At 35.2% G+C, this 16,878-nt stretch overlaps 1 protein-coding gene across 1 annotated transcript; it reads right to left on the bottom strand.

Annotated features, from left to right (window-relative positions):
* Nucleotides 1-2,460: 2,460 nt before the first annotated feature.
* Nucleotides 2,461-5,940, bottom strand: LOC103963862 (short-chain dehydrogenase TIC 32, chloroplastic). Its single transcript, XM_048589043.1, has 8 exons — nt 5,644-5,940; nt 4,749-4,980; nt 4,524-4,603; nt 4,040-4,193; nt 3,809-3,887; nt 3,210-3,294; nt 2,824-2,870; nt 2,461-2,729 (listed from the first exon to the last, which is right to left on the bottom strand). Exons 1-8 carry the CDS (start codon nt 5,747-5,749, stop codon nt 2,565-2,567), a joined length of 948 nt encoding a protein of 315 aa, XP_048445000.1. The 5' UTR covers nt 5,750-5,940; the 3' UTR covers nt 2,461-2,564.
* Nucleotides 5,941-16,878: the final 10,938 nt, after the last annotated feature.

Here is a 16,878-nt window from a genome sequence, read left to right as displayed (position 1 = left end):
AATTAAGGATACGCCAACAGCAATTAACAGATACGACTTACCAGATTCAATCTGAATAGTTTAAATGTTAATTTATATAAGCAAGTGTGTAGCATGAATATATAGATATAAAAATTCACGTAAGCATATACTGCATGTTGCAATAATGGTTTGCATGTTGCTCGCTATTTAAAAATAACACAAAGGCTATCATCATTGTTAATGATGATTGATCGTAATCTAAGTAAATCATATGCGTGCATGACACAGTGGTAAAATGATAAAAACGTTCTTACATACTAATTGACACTAAAAATAAATATGTTGCACACAAAATATAAGAAAAATGTGTGTACATCTATTTCGTAGTGGTGATAGAGATTCCGAAGAACATGTGATGCGATCTCACCCAATACCACTTGCACCAAATTTTATATTTCAAGTTTTAACAATTTTATTTTGAGAAAAAAGACTTTTATGATACAGATATATAGTTATTATAGTGTTTGTCACTATAAATGACACGTGTAAGTTTCTCTCAACATAACGTTGTATTTGTGATATTCCGTCTTGAAATTTGTTTATTTTATGGTTTTTAGAAGAATGTTTAAAAGTGGTTTTAGTCATTTTAAAGTTTACGTTGGTGTTTGGATGTGAATTTAAAATATATGGGTACAGCACAATCTCACGATTGTTTATGCAAACACTGTTCGAGAAATGGAATTGAAATGAAGTGAAGTTGATACCATTTTAAATTAGAGGGCATTTTCATCATTTTGACCAAAGTTGGCTATAAATAGAAAGTTTGAGTTAAGAACATCCGGAACCCAATTTCCGAAAAACAGAAACCCAGTTCTCTCTGCTAGACCGAATTGGTGTCCGGGTCAAACCACGGGTGGCCGACCTGACCCGGTTGTTCTTCCTTGTCCGGCAAACGTTTATGACGGTGATGCAGAACCCAAAGTCCCTTTAATGAGGAGTCATTCATATGGAAATATATGGCTTAATTAAGTTTGAGATATTGTCACATTTGGGAAGTTATTTTGAAAGTTGTAAGGGTGTTATAGAAACTTAGGTTTATTAATTGGTAAATCCTTGTAGTAGAAAGCCTTGAATGGCAGACTTGTTTAATTAAAAAATATATATTTGCCTTGTGCAGTTGAAGGGGGTGTTTTCTCCCTCTAAAAATCAAACATATGCCTTGGTCGTGTAAGTGAATCCACAATTAGCAATATCGAGCAAGATCCGCCGTCCATGCTTGTGTGAATCCTAAGTTATCTACCCCATCTCTTTGAAACTCTTGGCACGTCCTGCGTAAAGTGGCATTAGAGTAGTTTTCTATTGCGTATGAAGATGATGAGTGAAAGTTTTCATCCGTTTGAATATAAGATGGTTAAATAGATTAGCTTGGTCGATTAGAATTCCCTGCCAATTTACGACACGTACATCGATGATGACGATGAATTCAATGAGAACTTTGTAAATTGGAGTTCTCCACCAATTTATGACATGCAAAATGTCCACTACAAGACTATGATTAAGATGGCTAATTAACAGTGTTGTATGCAGCTTGGGATCAATTGTTTTCCAGATTGGAATCCCACCCCAATTGTTGCAAATACCGCTATGCAAATACGAGTTCATTGATTAAACAACATTGTGGGAAGCTTTATAAAGAGGCATTCTGTTCTTGCGACATTAGAAGAAAACAATCGGACCAAACAACTTTCAGTAATGATTCCAATTATCTCTATTCGTTTCAAAGTAACCAATATCAAGAAGTGATTTTGAAGCTTTAGCAACGTCGAGCATGATCGGTTGTTCTTGATTGAGTGAATCTCAGGTTATCTCTCTTCAGACCCTTGGCTCGTCCTGCGTCAAATAGGATTGGTGGCGCTGAAATCATCTTGACGTCCGAGTGCTCCTATCTTATCAAATTTTTTATATAGATTTCCCTAGGGGACGAATCAAAGTCCAAAACCTCTCGGTCACCGTAAACTCTAGATTTGGAGATCACCTTTTCCGACAATAAACATGGTGGCGCACCACCTGGGTTAGACTCGCCTCGACCCCAGCTTTAAAATCCCATGCTCGTATTGTCCATCAAACGTTGATTGGCAAGATACACCTTTCACGGGCTTTCGTCCACTTTTGGACTTCATGCCGAACTTCATGGAACCTTTCACGGGCTTTCGTTCACTTTTGGACTTCATGCCGAACTTCATGGAAGGCATAAAAGCTGATCCTTTTGTTGCAATCCACATTCCTATAAAATTTAGTAGAATTTGGAATTGGTCGGAAAATTGAGTTTCTGTTCGCCAGAAACAACTGCGCGAAGAGGAAAAGGGAAGAGGGGGGGGGGGGGGGTGGGCGGTAACCAAAATGATGGAAAGCATATGTAATATGTATGCCGACGGCTTTCCTACAAGGCAACAAGGTCCCTGCCATAGGCTTATATATATAAGTTTTATAAGTTTTACATGATCATTCAACATTTTAGCTTCGAATAAAGTCTCAGACAGTTACATGAAAAACACTTGTAATTTTACAACACGTATTTAGTCTGACCAATCTTTTGTTCCTGATTACTTTGGATCCGTCAGGCTCACACTGAAATCCCATAGCTTCTTTGCCAATTCAGCATCTTTGGCTTGAAGGGTCGGGTCGGCTTTGTTGCTGTCCATAAAGTATTCACCGCTGACACCCTTAACTTGCGGATGCAACGCTACATAGCATTCAGTTGCTGCCCCCTGCAGTGATGTTAAACAATTGAAAAAGAGAACGAAAATAGTGATGCTGATTGAATCATATGAGCCTGTTGAGTGAATCGGATTAGTATAATACCTGCTGAACATTTTTAAGCATAAGTCTACCTAAGAAGCCGGCAATGGCTGCATTAACCCAAAACAATGAAGATCAAAATATGAATCCAGATAAATAAAGGAAATGATGAAAGTAAAAGGGAAGCCGACAAGAGGATTCTGAACACAGAATGAACAGAATGAAGATCTTGATATTACTCAAGTCAAATTGATAGTACCATATTGTCTGTACCCGTAAATTGGAACACACGCTGTAAATCATACCATATAGCATTCTTAAGAATTATGTAAATCGAAAGAATATTTATACAAGATTGTAGAACTACAACTCAGAATGCATGACCTAATCACCTCATCCAGAACAAATCAACCTATTATCGAATATTTATCAACGGTTCAAATATTTACCATTAATGTAACTGTGGTGGCGTAGAAGATTGGTAACAATTGATCCGGGGTGAAGGGAATTAGCAGTTATATTAATCTCTTCTGCCTGTTAAGAGAGAAAAATATATAAATAAATAAGCAAAAATTGAAACACAACAGAAGATTAGAATTTCTTATGCATGATGGCATGGCTTATTTGGAAGTATAAAATTGAAGAGAGCTTATAAATGTTGAAAACACCAACAATGTAAAGGCTACAAATTGTGATCTAATGCTGTTTTCAAATTTTCTCTTCCGAAGATGGGAAGAATAACAATCTGAAATTACGCTGACTCTTTTCTCTTCTATTGACCAAAAGGGCCATGCACACGCTAACACATCTAATTTTCACATTTATCTCAGGAACTTAACACGTTAAACAAAAGTCTTCAGGACGCTATTATTTAAGGGTGCTATTCTAGAAGACCAAATTACGTGGATGAATCAATCCTGCTCTCTCTGTAGCAGGTTGAGGACTCTTTACACCGAGGAAAGACCAAGAAAAACCACAATCACATGAAATGATTCATATCATTAAGTTCACTAGTAAACCAGTTGATGATCCTGTATGAATTTAGTACCTTCAAGCGCCTTGTGAGCTCATTAGCATGCAATATATTCGCAAGTTTTGATTGTCCATAAGCATACATACTGGAGTATCTGTACATTTTCAAGTAAGAAAAGAAAATCAAAATGAAGTATTAGTGGACAAAATTTGGTACATCATGCGATAAAATCATTAAATCGGATACTACTGTAATTTCGCAGCAGCGTAGAGTGATAAAATCATTAAATTGTCCTCTCAGACTTACCCTGATTCATCATTAATCTTGTCAAAACGAATCCCCTCGGTATATGCAAATCGGTGAGCCTCTGATGATAAATTCACGATCCTTCCTTCTTTGTTGCTTTCCTTTGTTGTCTTTTTCATGGTTTCTAACAGAAGGTTTGTCAAAAGAAAATGGCCTGTAGAACAGTGGTAAGAACTATCAGATCCCAATTTTATACAGAGGATATAACAGCTGATTTCAAATGACCTGTATTTTTAAAATGAGAAACGGAAACCTTATTGAACAGCAAAAACTTGGGGGAAGTCGCAGCCTCTATGTGAAAAATGAAGTTTTTCAAGATCCTAATATTATTCCAATCTAACAATTCCGTATTTCTTTAAACAAAAACAGAAAATTGCAACGATGGACCAGAACTTTCCTATCTAAAGTTTGTCAACCATATACCCTCATGGAAAAGATTTTCACATCCTAGAGAGAAATCAAGAGAATTTTATGTTTTAAATACCTAAATGATTGGTTGCAAACTGCATTTCAATGTTGTCTTTTGAAAGCATGAACGGAGTTGCCATAACCCCTGCATTATTACTTCAAACAAACACAGAGGAGAAATTAGCAACAACAATCATCAATCCAAAGGCACACAACCAAGAGTGTATGCAAACACACAGAGACACATGTAGTCACAAGTAGCAACTGAGTTATATTCAGCAGTCCAATTCAGATGTCTTACATCAGAATATGCAATGGTCGACCAGATGAGTTGTATTCCGATGCAAACTTCCTAACTGATGCCATTGAGCTGAGATCAAGCTCCATGACATCGATTTTGGCCGTGGGGATTTCCTTAAGTATTTCCTCTTTAACATTCCTACCAGCATCAGTATTCCTTACTGCCATTACGACATGAACACCACGCAAGGCTAGAACTCGTGTTGTCTCCAAACCAAGACCACTCGATGCTCCTGAAATTAGACAGTCTTAGAACTGAAAAAGGCAAAACATTTAAAATTTCACTAATCCCCAAATTCATAAGCAAAGGGAGGTCATAAAACCTCTCAGTAAGTCAACGTCAGGATTTTCCGATGAATAAATTTCGTAATCTGTCACGATAAGTTCATCGGAAACTGACATAAAATATTTTCTTGATCACCACCATTTACTTCAGAATTTTTTATGTTCTTAACAATAATGTTTCAACCCTAAGCGGTATATTTTTAGCTTCATCGAACTGATCACCCTCCAAAACCTCAAACATCATGATTCAAATGAACATAAAGTAGAACAATAATCAACATAATTTACATTTTCGAGCCAAAAACATAGTAACCGACAGGAAAAAAAAATACAAACGTCAACTGATCCTAAACCTCGCCAGCTTCAATCAGACACAGCCAAATCCAACTGGGTTGCCAAAAGAAACCACCCTTGGATGCTCAAACGATAGTATGAAATCAAATACGACTAAACCAGCTTTCTTTCCTCTTTTCCGGTAATTTTCTCAGCAACCAAACACATGATAGTAAGATGCGATATGAAATAATAGCGACTACCAAACAAAATGAAGGAAAAGAAAAGCAGATGAAAAGAATGAAGGAAGATGATGAATTTAACAGAAAGGAGAAAACCTGTAACGATTGCAGTGAGACCGGTTCCATCAATTCCCTGAGTAACTTCCTCTGCAGTAGAACGGGCTGAAAATCCAGACGGCCCTTTCCACCCAAATATCCACATTTTTTTTTGCAAGATCTTGGTCACTCACTCAGACAGATTATACCAAATCAATTGAATCTGGTGAAACAATTTCACAGTGCAAGACTTCCAAACACAACATGGAAATCTGACAGACAACCACTGACGTTGGACTATGTAAAATTTGCGGTTTATATGATGATTTTTCTAAGTATTGAGTGGGCCCCGACGAGAACATACTATGATCTGATGGTCTACCACTGGCGTGATAGACGTTCGATGTGGTTGTACGAATGTGATTTGATGATTAATGCGTTCGAAGAGGGAGTTTGATTTGATGTGTGGAATCTTTTATGTATATTATATTTATATCTTATATCTATATATAAAATAAAAAATAATAAAAATGATTTGAAAACTTTAAGTTTTAATTATAAAAATAAAATAAAGAGTAAAATAAATAATAACAAGTTTGATTTTTTAGTGTAAAAATATGATTTTTCGTTAAAATTAACAGTATTGTAAACTTTTTTGTGAAAATTTCCATATATAAAACCAGCAGCCCCATTTCAAGCCACGCCTTTATCATATATATATATATATAACTAACAGCCCCATTTTGGAATTCTATATATAAATCCAGCAGCCCATTTTGGGGTTCTATACATAAAGTCAGCATCCCGATTTTTGAGGTCACAACTTCACTAAAAATTAATAGGACACAAATGCCTTTCAAACAAAAAATTCAAAAGCATCCCAAACGAATGCATAAAAAAAATGCATGGGCAATTTTGTCAAATGGTTGCATGCATATCACCATCATTCCTTTTTCTTTTTCTTTCTTCTTAGGTGGGCACCAACGCCTCGTCCATTTAAATATAAGTGGGAAGAAAGAAAATAATAAAAAAAATAAAAGGATGAGTGAAAGTTGTTGATGCCTACATGAAGAAGAAAGGAAAATATAACAAAAAAATAAGAAAAATCATGAAGGTTGTGTGATGGTGCCAAAAGGAAAAGAAAAAAAAAATGGAGCCGTTGAGCATGTCCCAATTTTACAACTCTTTGAATTTATAAGAGTTATGAGTTACTATGTAAAGTTGTAATTATTGTATCGAATCATCATATAATCAGTTGTTTATTAAATATTATTTTCTCTATTTTTAAACACATTCAAAATATCTTAAGAGGCACGTAGTGCCGGTAATAAAAAAAAAATTCTTTTGCACGCGTATAGCCTTTGAATTTATAAGAGCTATGAGTCTATGACTTAGTATGTAAAGTTTAAATTGTTGTATCGAATCATCATACAATTAGTTGTTTATTAAATATTATTTTCACTATTTTTAAACACGTTCAAAACAAGTTCAAAAGTAACCCAAAATAATGCATCAAATAATACAGGAGTAATTTCGTCATGACGACAATGGTTTTTTTTTTTCATAAAAAGTTTTTTTTTTTTTATAATTAAATTAGTATCTCACTATTACATGGAATATCCACGAGTTTCTTCTAACATAGTCTAATATTATTCATTTAGTTCAAACCCTCTTACAATGCAACAAGATTGTTTCATAGTTTTTGTAATGAAAATTGATCCCGTAATGAAAAAATGAGACTCTTGCCAAACATGTGGTTTGGACTTTGAAGATACATAAAAGATCTTCCGGAGCATGTAGCATCTATAATAAAATGTGTAAGTTGAGCGTAGTGCGCCGTAATTCAAAAAATATATTTTGCACATGTGTGAGCACGTGCTTAAAAGCTAGTATGATGGAAGGAGATCTCTTGTGGAAGGGCATGTTGAAAAACAGACGCAGATGTCACTATAACTTGGTGAAATATAATGGAGGCACGGTTGAGTGGAAGTTTTATTGATGATAACATATTATATTTAATAATACATATATATATATATATATATATATAACTAATAGACGCAGATGTCACTATAACTTGGTGAAATATAATGAAGGCACGCTTGAGTGGAAGTTTTATTGATGATAACATTTTATATTTAACTAGCATAGCACACACAAAGTACGTGAGATTTTTTTTTTTTTTTTTTTGGTGAAATAGAAGGAGAGAGGAAGAGAGTGATGGAAAATGTAGGAGTGGGATTTTTTTTTTTTTTTTTTAATTAGAGATATGTTAGGATTACATGTAGGTGAGGCTTTGAAAAAAAAAAAAAAAACAAAATTTGGTTGTGTGAAATTACATTTCTGCCCCATATTTTCTTATTCATGTTTTGTTTTAATTAGATGGTTAAAGTGATAATTTCATAGGATTTTGGTAGAGATATATATATATATATATATATATATATATTTATTATGATTTTTTTTTTCAAACCATAGATTTTTTAGATTATACGTTAGCTTAGTCACCAATAGGGTTGGAACATAATATATGTACATTATGATTTAGTGATATTCATTTTTAAGTGAAAAGTTTTAAATTTGATTATCATAAAGGCGTGTTCGTACCATATTATTATGACTGACTTATTGTGTGACTTGTCAAATTTATACATCTAAGAATTAAACAGGTTATCTGTGTCATGGTTTGGGAAATTTTATTTAAACACTTATAATCTCTTTTACTCTCTACACTCATATTATTTTTAATTAAAAAACTAATATCTCTTTAAACCCAAATTTATTACCAAATCATCCTCACAAACTCAATTCCTCATGTAAATTTATTTTTACATCCATTTTGTTAATGTAATACAGCATTACGTCGTAGCTGATGTAGTACACCATTATGGCGTGTAGAAATTAATGGAATTTCTTAAGATGATGTGCCCCCATTGCTGGAGCTGCGTACCACCATGGCTCCCATGGCTGTTGTTGCTAATTTGTTTGTATTTTGGTGTCTCTTTGTTGTGTTACCTGCTGCCTCCTAATGAACCAACTTTAAATTATTCCATGATCTAAGGTAAGTGGTAGCAAACAACATGCTCATGTATCTTCGTAAGTGGTAGCAAATCCTTGTTTCTTTAGGTTATCCCAAGATTTTCAACCATGGTGGAGTGGATTCGAGGAAACCAAATTGGCTGGGGAGGTTTCACCACCATTTACATAGTGAAACACAGTAATTCATCTTTTCAACTTCTAGTGTTGATGGTTGTTAATTGAAACCTAAAAACCTTTCTTCTCAATTCTAAAAAAATTGAAATCAAATGAAAAAAAATTGCATAAGTCAATTCATACCTTGGAGGATTTAAAACTTCAAAATCATCATCCATCAATAAAAAAATAAAAAAAACAAAAGCTTGTTTTCTCTATAAGATCTCTTAGGGTTTTAGCTGGAATGGATGTAGGATAAATATTGCTTGAAGCTAGGATTTAATTATTGGGTGTGAGTCTTGATAAATTTTAGTTTTATTGTTGATCTTATCGTATACTTGATGGTAATCATGCAATAGGTTCGAATAAAAATTTCTCTTTTTGTTTTTCATCATCTTATAGTTTGGAAAAACTGAGGCAATTAACAGCCAAGTCGTGTTGTAAGTGATGGATTCCACTGATGATTAGAACTGTTAGTGCATAACATGTTCAAACTCTCTCTCTCTCTTGAAAATTAAATTAATAATATTGATTGTAATAAATATAACCAAAAATAAATAAATAAATAAAAACATTTCGGTTCGGGTTTCCCTAATCGTGTTCGAGTCGAATTCTCGAATTGTGTCGTGTTATTTTCGAACTGACCCAGCCCATCAACAATGCCAGTTTAAGAATAAAAACACGAGAAGAGAAAAAAAACAATCACTTTGCTACATAAATTTTAACCCATAAAAGAATCCTCCATTCAAAACATGTCACAAACTTTGAGTACATGATTAACTTAATGTACACAAATTTTTCTCATAAAAAAAAGCAATAAAGGAGAGAAGGCGGCACCGAAAAAGGAGAAGAGGGGACAGATTGAGATACACCATAGCTCTGGAAGAAAATTAGCCCCTGGACCTGAAGGGAACGGCCTGATGACCATCTGGTGGTAGATAGCTGCAAGAGCAGCACCAATGAATGGTCCAACCCAGAAGATCCACTGCAAACAGAACAGATTGGATTATGAATCTCGTCATTAATAAATCGAAAATCAATTACAGAATGATCTAATTAGTTTTGATTAGTTCAATTACGTGGTCATCCCAAGCGAGCTCCTTGTTGTAGACAATGGCGGCTCCAAGACTCCTGGCTGGGTTGATGCCAGTTCCCGTGATGGGGATGGTGGCCAAGTGAACCAAGAACACTGCAAAACCAATGGGAAGAAGGGCCAAGATCTGCATACAGATAAATGTGCACTCCAAGTTAAAACACAGTCCAAACTCCAAGGGGTGATCGTTCTATTCACAGAGCTTCAGAGAACGATATATAGAATTGACTTAGGATACAACAAATTAACAATTGTTTGGAAGTGTCATCATTTGGTCAACTACTACGATTAACATAATTCAGTAAAGGATACTCCAAACTAAGTATCTAATACGTATTGAAAGGTATCATGGGAGTATCGTGGGTGTAGCCTGTAGGTATCTGATACTCACCCTTGTCGAAATTTAAAGTATGTGTCAGAGGTGGAGCCACTAAGGGGCCATACTGTAGGGGTGGATTTGGTTTCATTCGGTTAGGTTTTTTGCCAAAACCGAAACCGAACCAAAACTTTGGTTCGGTTCAATTTTCTTTCTATTCTTTTTGGGTTCAGTTCTTCTGGGTTTGGTTTTGCTCTGTTCGGTTTCGGTTTATTTTATTTTATTTTATAACACTTGATCCTTTTTTGTTTAGATGGAATTTAGAAAAGAGGCTTGCATTGGTAGACTAATAATAAGAAAATAAGGAAAGTGAAAAATGAGAAGGTAGTTGTATATATACAAGATCATATAAACCAATCATATTCTGTCAACAACCTCAATTGCAAAGAAAAATGATCAACGTATCCATTCAAAAAGCAAACAAATAGAGAAGCTCTTCCAAAACTTTTCTCTATAACTAATGAAATATCCTCCCTAATTGAACCAAGTATGCTCCTTGAAAAAGCCCTAGGTTAGTTTCAAACTTGGCAACAAAGTTTCACAAAAGAATCATCATGGGCATACATTCATAAAGTGTAAAGGGATTCGGTTTAGTTCAATTTTTTTTTCTTTCGGTTTGATTTTTTTTTCGGTTTTTTGAACCCACCCCTACCAGAGTGGTCTCAAGCACATCCTGCCTGTTTTCTTGCTACCATAACATATTCTAGCTGTTGCTTCATATCACTCAAATACCCTTAAAATTCAAGTGTGCCTCTTCTCAATCCTTTCTTTGTTTCTGTTTTTGGCCTCATTTTTCACTCCATCCTTGTTATTTTAGTGCATAATTCCCTTCCCCTCCTTCTATCAACTTTTATTTGTATTTTCTTCAGTCTTTCACTTACATTTTAACATTTTTCTTGCTTATTCTTTACCTCGTATTGGGGTGTTTGAATTTGTACAATCTTTTCCCTTCTTATACAGTTAAACCTCTATAAATTCATAGTCTTGGGGCCAAGGAAAATCTATTAATTTAGCGAATATTAAATAATCGATTTAACCATTTATTAAGTTACCGATTAATTAATAACTTATTAATTTATCAAGGTATTTCTTATTTTCTTAGACATTGTACATTATAGCCACTTAGTACTATGGTCTAATTTTATTACTTTTCAATTGTAAGTGAAGCTTAACTCACTCTTCTACCATTTTAGCATAGATAATATTGTTGGCTCAAAAAAAAAAAAAAAAAAAAAAATTTAATATTGTACATTGTGTTTATTTTCTTGTTTTCCAAACTACCAATGCTATGTATTAGTTTAACCAAACAAAATTCATGAATCTCCTTGTTTTTTTTTTTTTTTTTTTCCAAACATAGATTGTACATTGTTCAATGTACTACATTATTTCATTTATCAACATTTAACCAAGCAAAAACTCTATTTAGATAAACAAAAGCCATAGTAAAACAACACATCATACATACAACAATGACTTCTCATCTCAAAGGTGTAAAGAAATCGGAAAATTATTAACCAATATATTACATGAGACCAATATGAATTTTTATAATGTATTATGTTCTAAATTTAGCAAATTATTTAGCACGTTAGCATAGGTTTTTTTTTCAACTTTTTAACCTAAAAATATTTGAATTTTAATAAATAATTAAAAATCACACAAGCTACCTCACTCCTACACACTCCAATCACAATAAACACGAGTTCATACACATACACACCCCGTGAAACATGAAAGTCATGGTACAACAATTTAGGGGGCGTTTGTTTGCCCTCACTAACTCTGACTGGACTGGACTGGACTAGCTATTAGTCCAATACAATGTTTGTTCCATGCTGGGACTAACATTAATGAGACTAAAGGGGACTAGCATGGACAAAACCCTTCACTAAGAGGTCTTAGTGAGACCCCCCCAATAACCATGGGACTAGCTAAGACTATCCTCTATTTCTCGTCCTTGTCATGCTCAACGACCACTCCCGACAGACTCCTCGTCATCGCCGATCACCTAGATCAATCATTAACTTCCCGACTCTCTTTCAGATCCATTTCACAACCAACTTTCATATAAAATATACCAAATTGAAGCTTGGAGTGACAAGATTACGATTTTACTTGAATCGAGGCCAAAATGTGGTCGAATGTGGCAGGAAAATGGCCTGGAAGTCTCGGCCTGTTTGGGCTTCTGCAAATCCATGACAAATTCAAGCATGCAAAGCTAAGATCTCGGTCCAGGGATGGTGATGAATTTTTTGGCGGTGCTAACTTCATCCAATTTAATGAGGGTTGGCCAAAAAACACATCGGGAAACCTGCAACTCGTCGGGAAAATTGGAGCCGTGAGGTTCCGTTCGAACAACGCATAGCTAGAGAGGGAGGGAGGACAGAGAAATAGAGACTGGAATCAATAAGGAGTTTGACCAGGAATGAGAAAGAGACATGAATTGAGAGGTCTGAGAGGAAAAGATGGAGAAAAAGATAAGATCATAATAAAATATTAATAATTTATATATTAAATAAAATAATATTAGAATTTGTTATTATCCAGCTTCTTAGTCCAATACTGCACCAAACGCTTCACTAAATTAATCCAGTTTAGTCTAGTCTGAACCAGTCCAACTTAGTCCTTGAAGCTAATCCAGTCCGAGATAGTCCGGCGCAACAAACGCCCCCTTAACGGTTAAGTGGGCCTCACTCATGCTAGATTAGAGTTTTAATAGTTTTACTAATGGATTTAAAGCAAAATGACAAAGTGAAGCAAAAATAGAGTTTTAGATTGCAAAGTTGCAAAAATTTATATAGGGAGCAAAGTGAGATCAAAGTAGAGTTTAGGGGAGCGTTTATTTGTCCTCACTAAAATTCCTTGGATTGGACTGGCTTAGCTGGGATTGCTAGCCAGTGTTTAATGCGAATCCCCGATAGGTATAGGATTGCTAATCCCGTCCCCAAATTTGTTTCATTTGCCCGTTGCATCATCTACATACTGCATCATTTGCAAGCGTTCTTCTCTGCAACACTGTTTGCCCACCCCCAGATCTGAAACAAAAGCCTCACCCGCTGCCTAAATCTCAAAATCCAACCACAAAATTAAAAAAAAAAAAAAAAAAATTAAAAACGCAAAACAATAACAACCACCAAATTCAAAGTCAACACTGTGCCAGAAAATTCTGAGATGACTTTGCAGGCAGAGAAGCCAACACATGTATCAGATGGAAGAGAGAGATCCGAAAATTTTTGGAAGAAAAAAGGATGAGGAAGGTGGAGATGCTTAATTGCGGCAAGAGGGTGACGATGATGAGCTTGTTTTTGAAGAATTTGCGATGAACTTCACACCTGCGTTGTGCAGGAAAACGAGGGAGAAAAGAAGAAATGATTCCACAGAGTGATAGTTTTCCAGGAGAAAAAAAGGTTAAAAGGTTGAATAAATAATAAAATATTACAATATATACATTAAATAATGTAAAATATTATAATATATGCATTAAATAATATAATATTATAGTTTGTTTATTATTCGGTTTTATAATCCAACACTATACCAAACGCTTCACTAAACTAATCCAGCTTAGTCTAGTCTAAACCAGTCCAGTTTAGTCTCAGCAGTGAGTCTAATCCGAGACAGTCTGATGCAGCAAACACATCCTAAAAGTGTAACAAAAGAAATAACCCTTCACAAAGTAAGAACTGGGGAACTGATAAATTTTAGAGGCCCAATGACTAGATTACAAACAATTTCATCCATATGAGCAGCTTTAACGGAATTAAGAATAATGCTAGAGAGATTAAACTTGTAAATTAAATTAGCGAACCAAATGAGATGTCACTAATAGAAAATGAGCACGTTTATCAACGATTAAGTAATAATCCAATCATTGACTTCCATGTCATTTAATTTACAAAATTTAGTCTACAAATTTAATCTTCCTAGCATTACTCATGAAATTAAATACCCAATTAAACATAACATCAGAAAAGCCAAATTCTGGAATACACCAGCTAAAACAAGAATCAACAAACAATTACATCCGACTATTAATTGACCAAAAGATTCAGCACCAGCTCAAAGAAGTACTAGTCCATGGAAAACGAAAACCAACTTCTAATCCAGATTAGCAAAATAATTAACAATTCCTGAAGCTGCAAAAGCATGTAAGACAGAGATAACAAAGATTAGTAATAATAATACTTACAGGGACATTAGAGTCTCTGGCATTCCTCTTGGCGTCAGTGGCTGAGAAGACAGTGTAAACAAGGACAAAAGTGCCAAGAATCTCAACTCCAAGCCCATCACCCTCTGGTGTAGCCACGGTTAACAAGGTCGGCCCCACCACCCAAAAGCTCATGCTGGTTCTTCTGGAGGCCCTTCACAGCACTAGCACCAGCAATTGCACCAAGGGTTTGCATCACTATGTAGAAAACAGCTCTGGTAAGGGAGAGCTTCCTTGCCAGGAAGAGCCCAAAGGTCACTGCTGGGTTGATGTGCCCTCCTGTTGCATGCAATTTCAAACACACAGATCTTGTCACAAAAAGTATTTTATCACAACATTTCAAGCATCAAAGGTAGCAAATCCAAATTAAAACTTTAAAGTATCAAATATTTCTTAGGCAAAATCTAAGGTAACAAAGAAAATCCACATACAGTAAGGTAAAGAAAACACCAAAAATTATCCAAAAAATGAATAACTGAAGAAACCATGAAGTATGCACCAAAAGAAAAATGTTTTTTGAGTGAAAATTACCAACTTTATCCTAAAAATTGAAGACTGAAGATATGGGAAGGATAATAAAAAAAGGAGAGATTTTTCAGTGTGACCGGCACACTAGGAGATACATCACATATCATTATACAAATAGTAGAATATGCGTGTTAAAAAGTTAATAACTTAAAAAATAAAATTTCCCATCACTTACATAAAAACACGTGGTGTCCCACCTGACACACCCTGACCGAAGTCGAGGTGTGCTGGTCATCATCCGAAGGTGACGTAACCAAAGGTGCAAGTGATGTAAAAATTTGGATAAATTAAAACTAAAACTAAAACTTATTTAAACTACTAAAGTCAATGCGCAGTAGTGGGTACAACCCATAAACTACAAATGTTCAGAGTATAGATATTAACAATAGTGTAGTTGAAACTAAATGAGCGTTTAGCACACAACCGAGAATAATTCCTACTTTTAATTAGAGTATGTCAGAACACCAACTTTTCCTCGTACGCCACCAAGAAAAATTAGCTATCTAGGACCTGGAGGGGCGAAAAACAGAAGGGTGAGTGGGCACAAAATAAAGATTTCAAAAATTCATTTGTTTTCTGAACATACTAACGCCTCGCTGTAAAACAAGTATAGTTTCCCGAAAATCATACTACATATAAATATGAAATCAAATGCATGCCAAGAAAAAATCCAGAAATATGCCATAGCAGAATATCACAATGGAAATATGAATATAATCATGTGCTCAACAATCTATACTAGCATGCACGTTGGAGTCACTTAATGTGACCTGTACGACTGCATCTATGGCTCATCAATCTATGCTAGCACAAGAGTCGAAATCACCTAATGTGACCTGTACGACAGGCTAGGTGTAATAATATACGCTCTAGAGCTACGATCATATGAAGGCTAGCACTATACGTGGGTTATCTACGAGTCGGAGTTGCCTAATATGACCTGTATGACAGGCTATCACCTAACTTGGATCCAAGGCGAGTGTGTGATTCGGGAGGTGAACAATCACATGAAGGACGGGCCCTAGCCCGGGGTGGGAGCACTAACACCGGGGTGCGGAAACGATGAGCTAACTATACGAATATAAGCATGCCATACAATTCAATTGTTCTAAACAACACAATAAACTCACCTGAACTTACTTGAGCATCTCGTAGAATTACTTTAGCATTTTGCAACAATATAATATTTATGAGTAGTTTAAATGCGTATGAAATGCCATGACAATATAAAACTCAACCACCAACAATATTTTTAAAATTAAGGAAATCATGGCATTAAATGCGTAAACCAATTTAAATGCATTTGTGGAAACTATACAATATATATATAAAAAAAAAAATGCCCACTCATTGGTATGTTGAAGGATCGTAGCCCCCTAGCCTGGCTTGTCCACATACGTCCTCAAGGTAAGTCTCTCCTATATGCGAAACAACTAATACTAATTAGTCAGCCGACATGCCGCACCACCCTGACGGCTGCCTAGTGACAGCATTATCCAAGAAGAAGATGAGAAAAATTAAATTTTTCTTACCTCGGTGCAGTGCGGAGAAGACGAAGCAAGCAACGAAAGATGATCCTTTACACGGGCAAGATGTAGAAGATTGCTAGAGGATGAGGAACAAATATCCTCTAAGCTTTCTCTCTCTCTTGTAAGGTAGAATAAATCGCTCTCCAAAGTTGATTTAATAATCCACTTAAGGTGGACTTAAATAGGTTTTTAGAGAAATTTATTTCCCTTTCCTAGAAGGATCTAATTTCCAAGAAGATCTCTACACCTTCTGCCCTTTCCTGTGATCATGACCGTTCATCGTACATCGTGCGATCAGTTTTCGTTAGGTACTATTTATATTTAATTTTAAATTTTAAATGATTTCTGACCGCATGATGTACGATGAACG

Source organism: the organism of the source record quoted next, unplaced genomic scaffold (assembly GCF_019419815.1).
Source record: "Pyrus x bretschneideri cultivar Hongxiangsu unplaced genomic scaffold, Pyrus_bretschneideri_v1 Contig3, whole genome shotgun sequence".
NCBI classification, from domain to species: Eukaryota; Viridiplantae; Streptophyta; class Magnoliopsida; order Rosales; family Rosaceae; genus Pyrus; species Pyrus x bretschneideri.
Note: the sequence above shows the minus strand (reverse complement) of the source record. Positions and strands in the feature narration are given on the sequence as shown.

Bases quoted from the DNA above. Each gene is read 5' to 3' on its own strand.
- LOC103963862 (XM_048589043.1), bottom strand. From the start codon at position 5,749: ATGTGGATATTTGGGTGGAAAGGGCCGTCTGGATTTTCAGCCCGTTCT. The intron at 4,981-5,643 runs GTTTTCTCCTTT...GTCTAATTTCAG, and splicing joins TCTCACTGCAATCGTTACAG to GAGCATCGAGTGGTCTTGGT. The intron at 2,871-3,209 runs GTAAATATTTGA...GGGTTAATGCAG, and splicing joins CCACCACAGTTACATTAATG to CCATTGCCGGCTTCTTAGGT.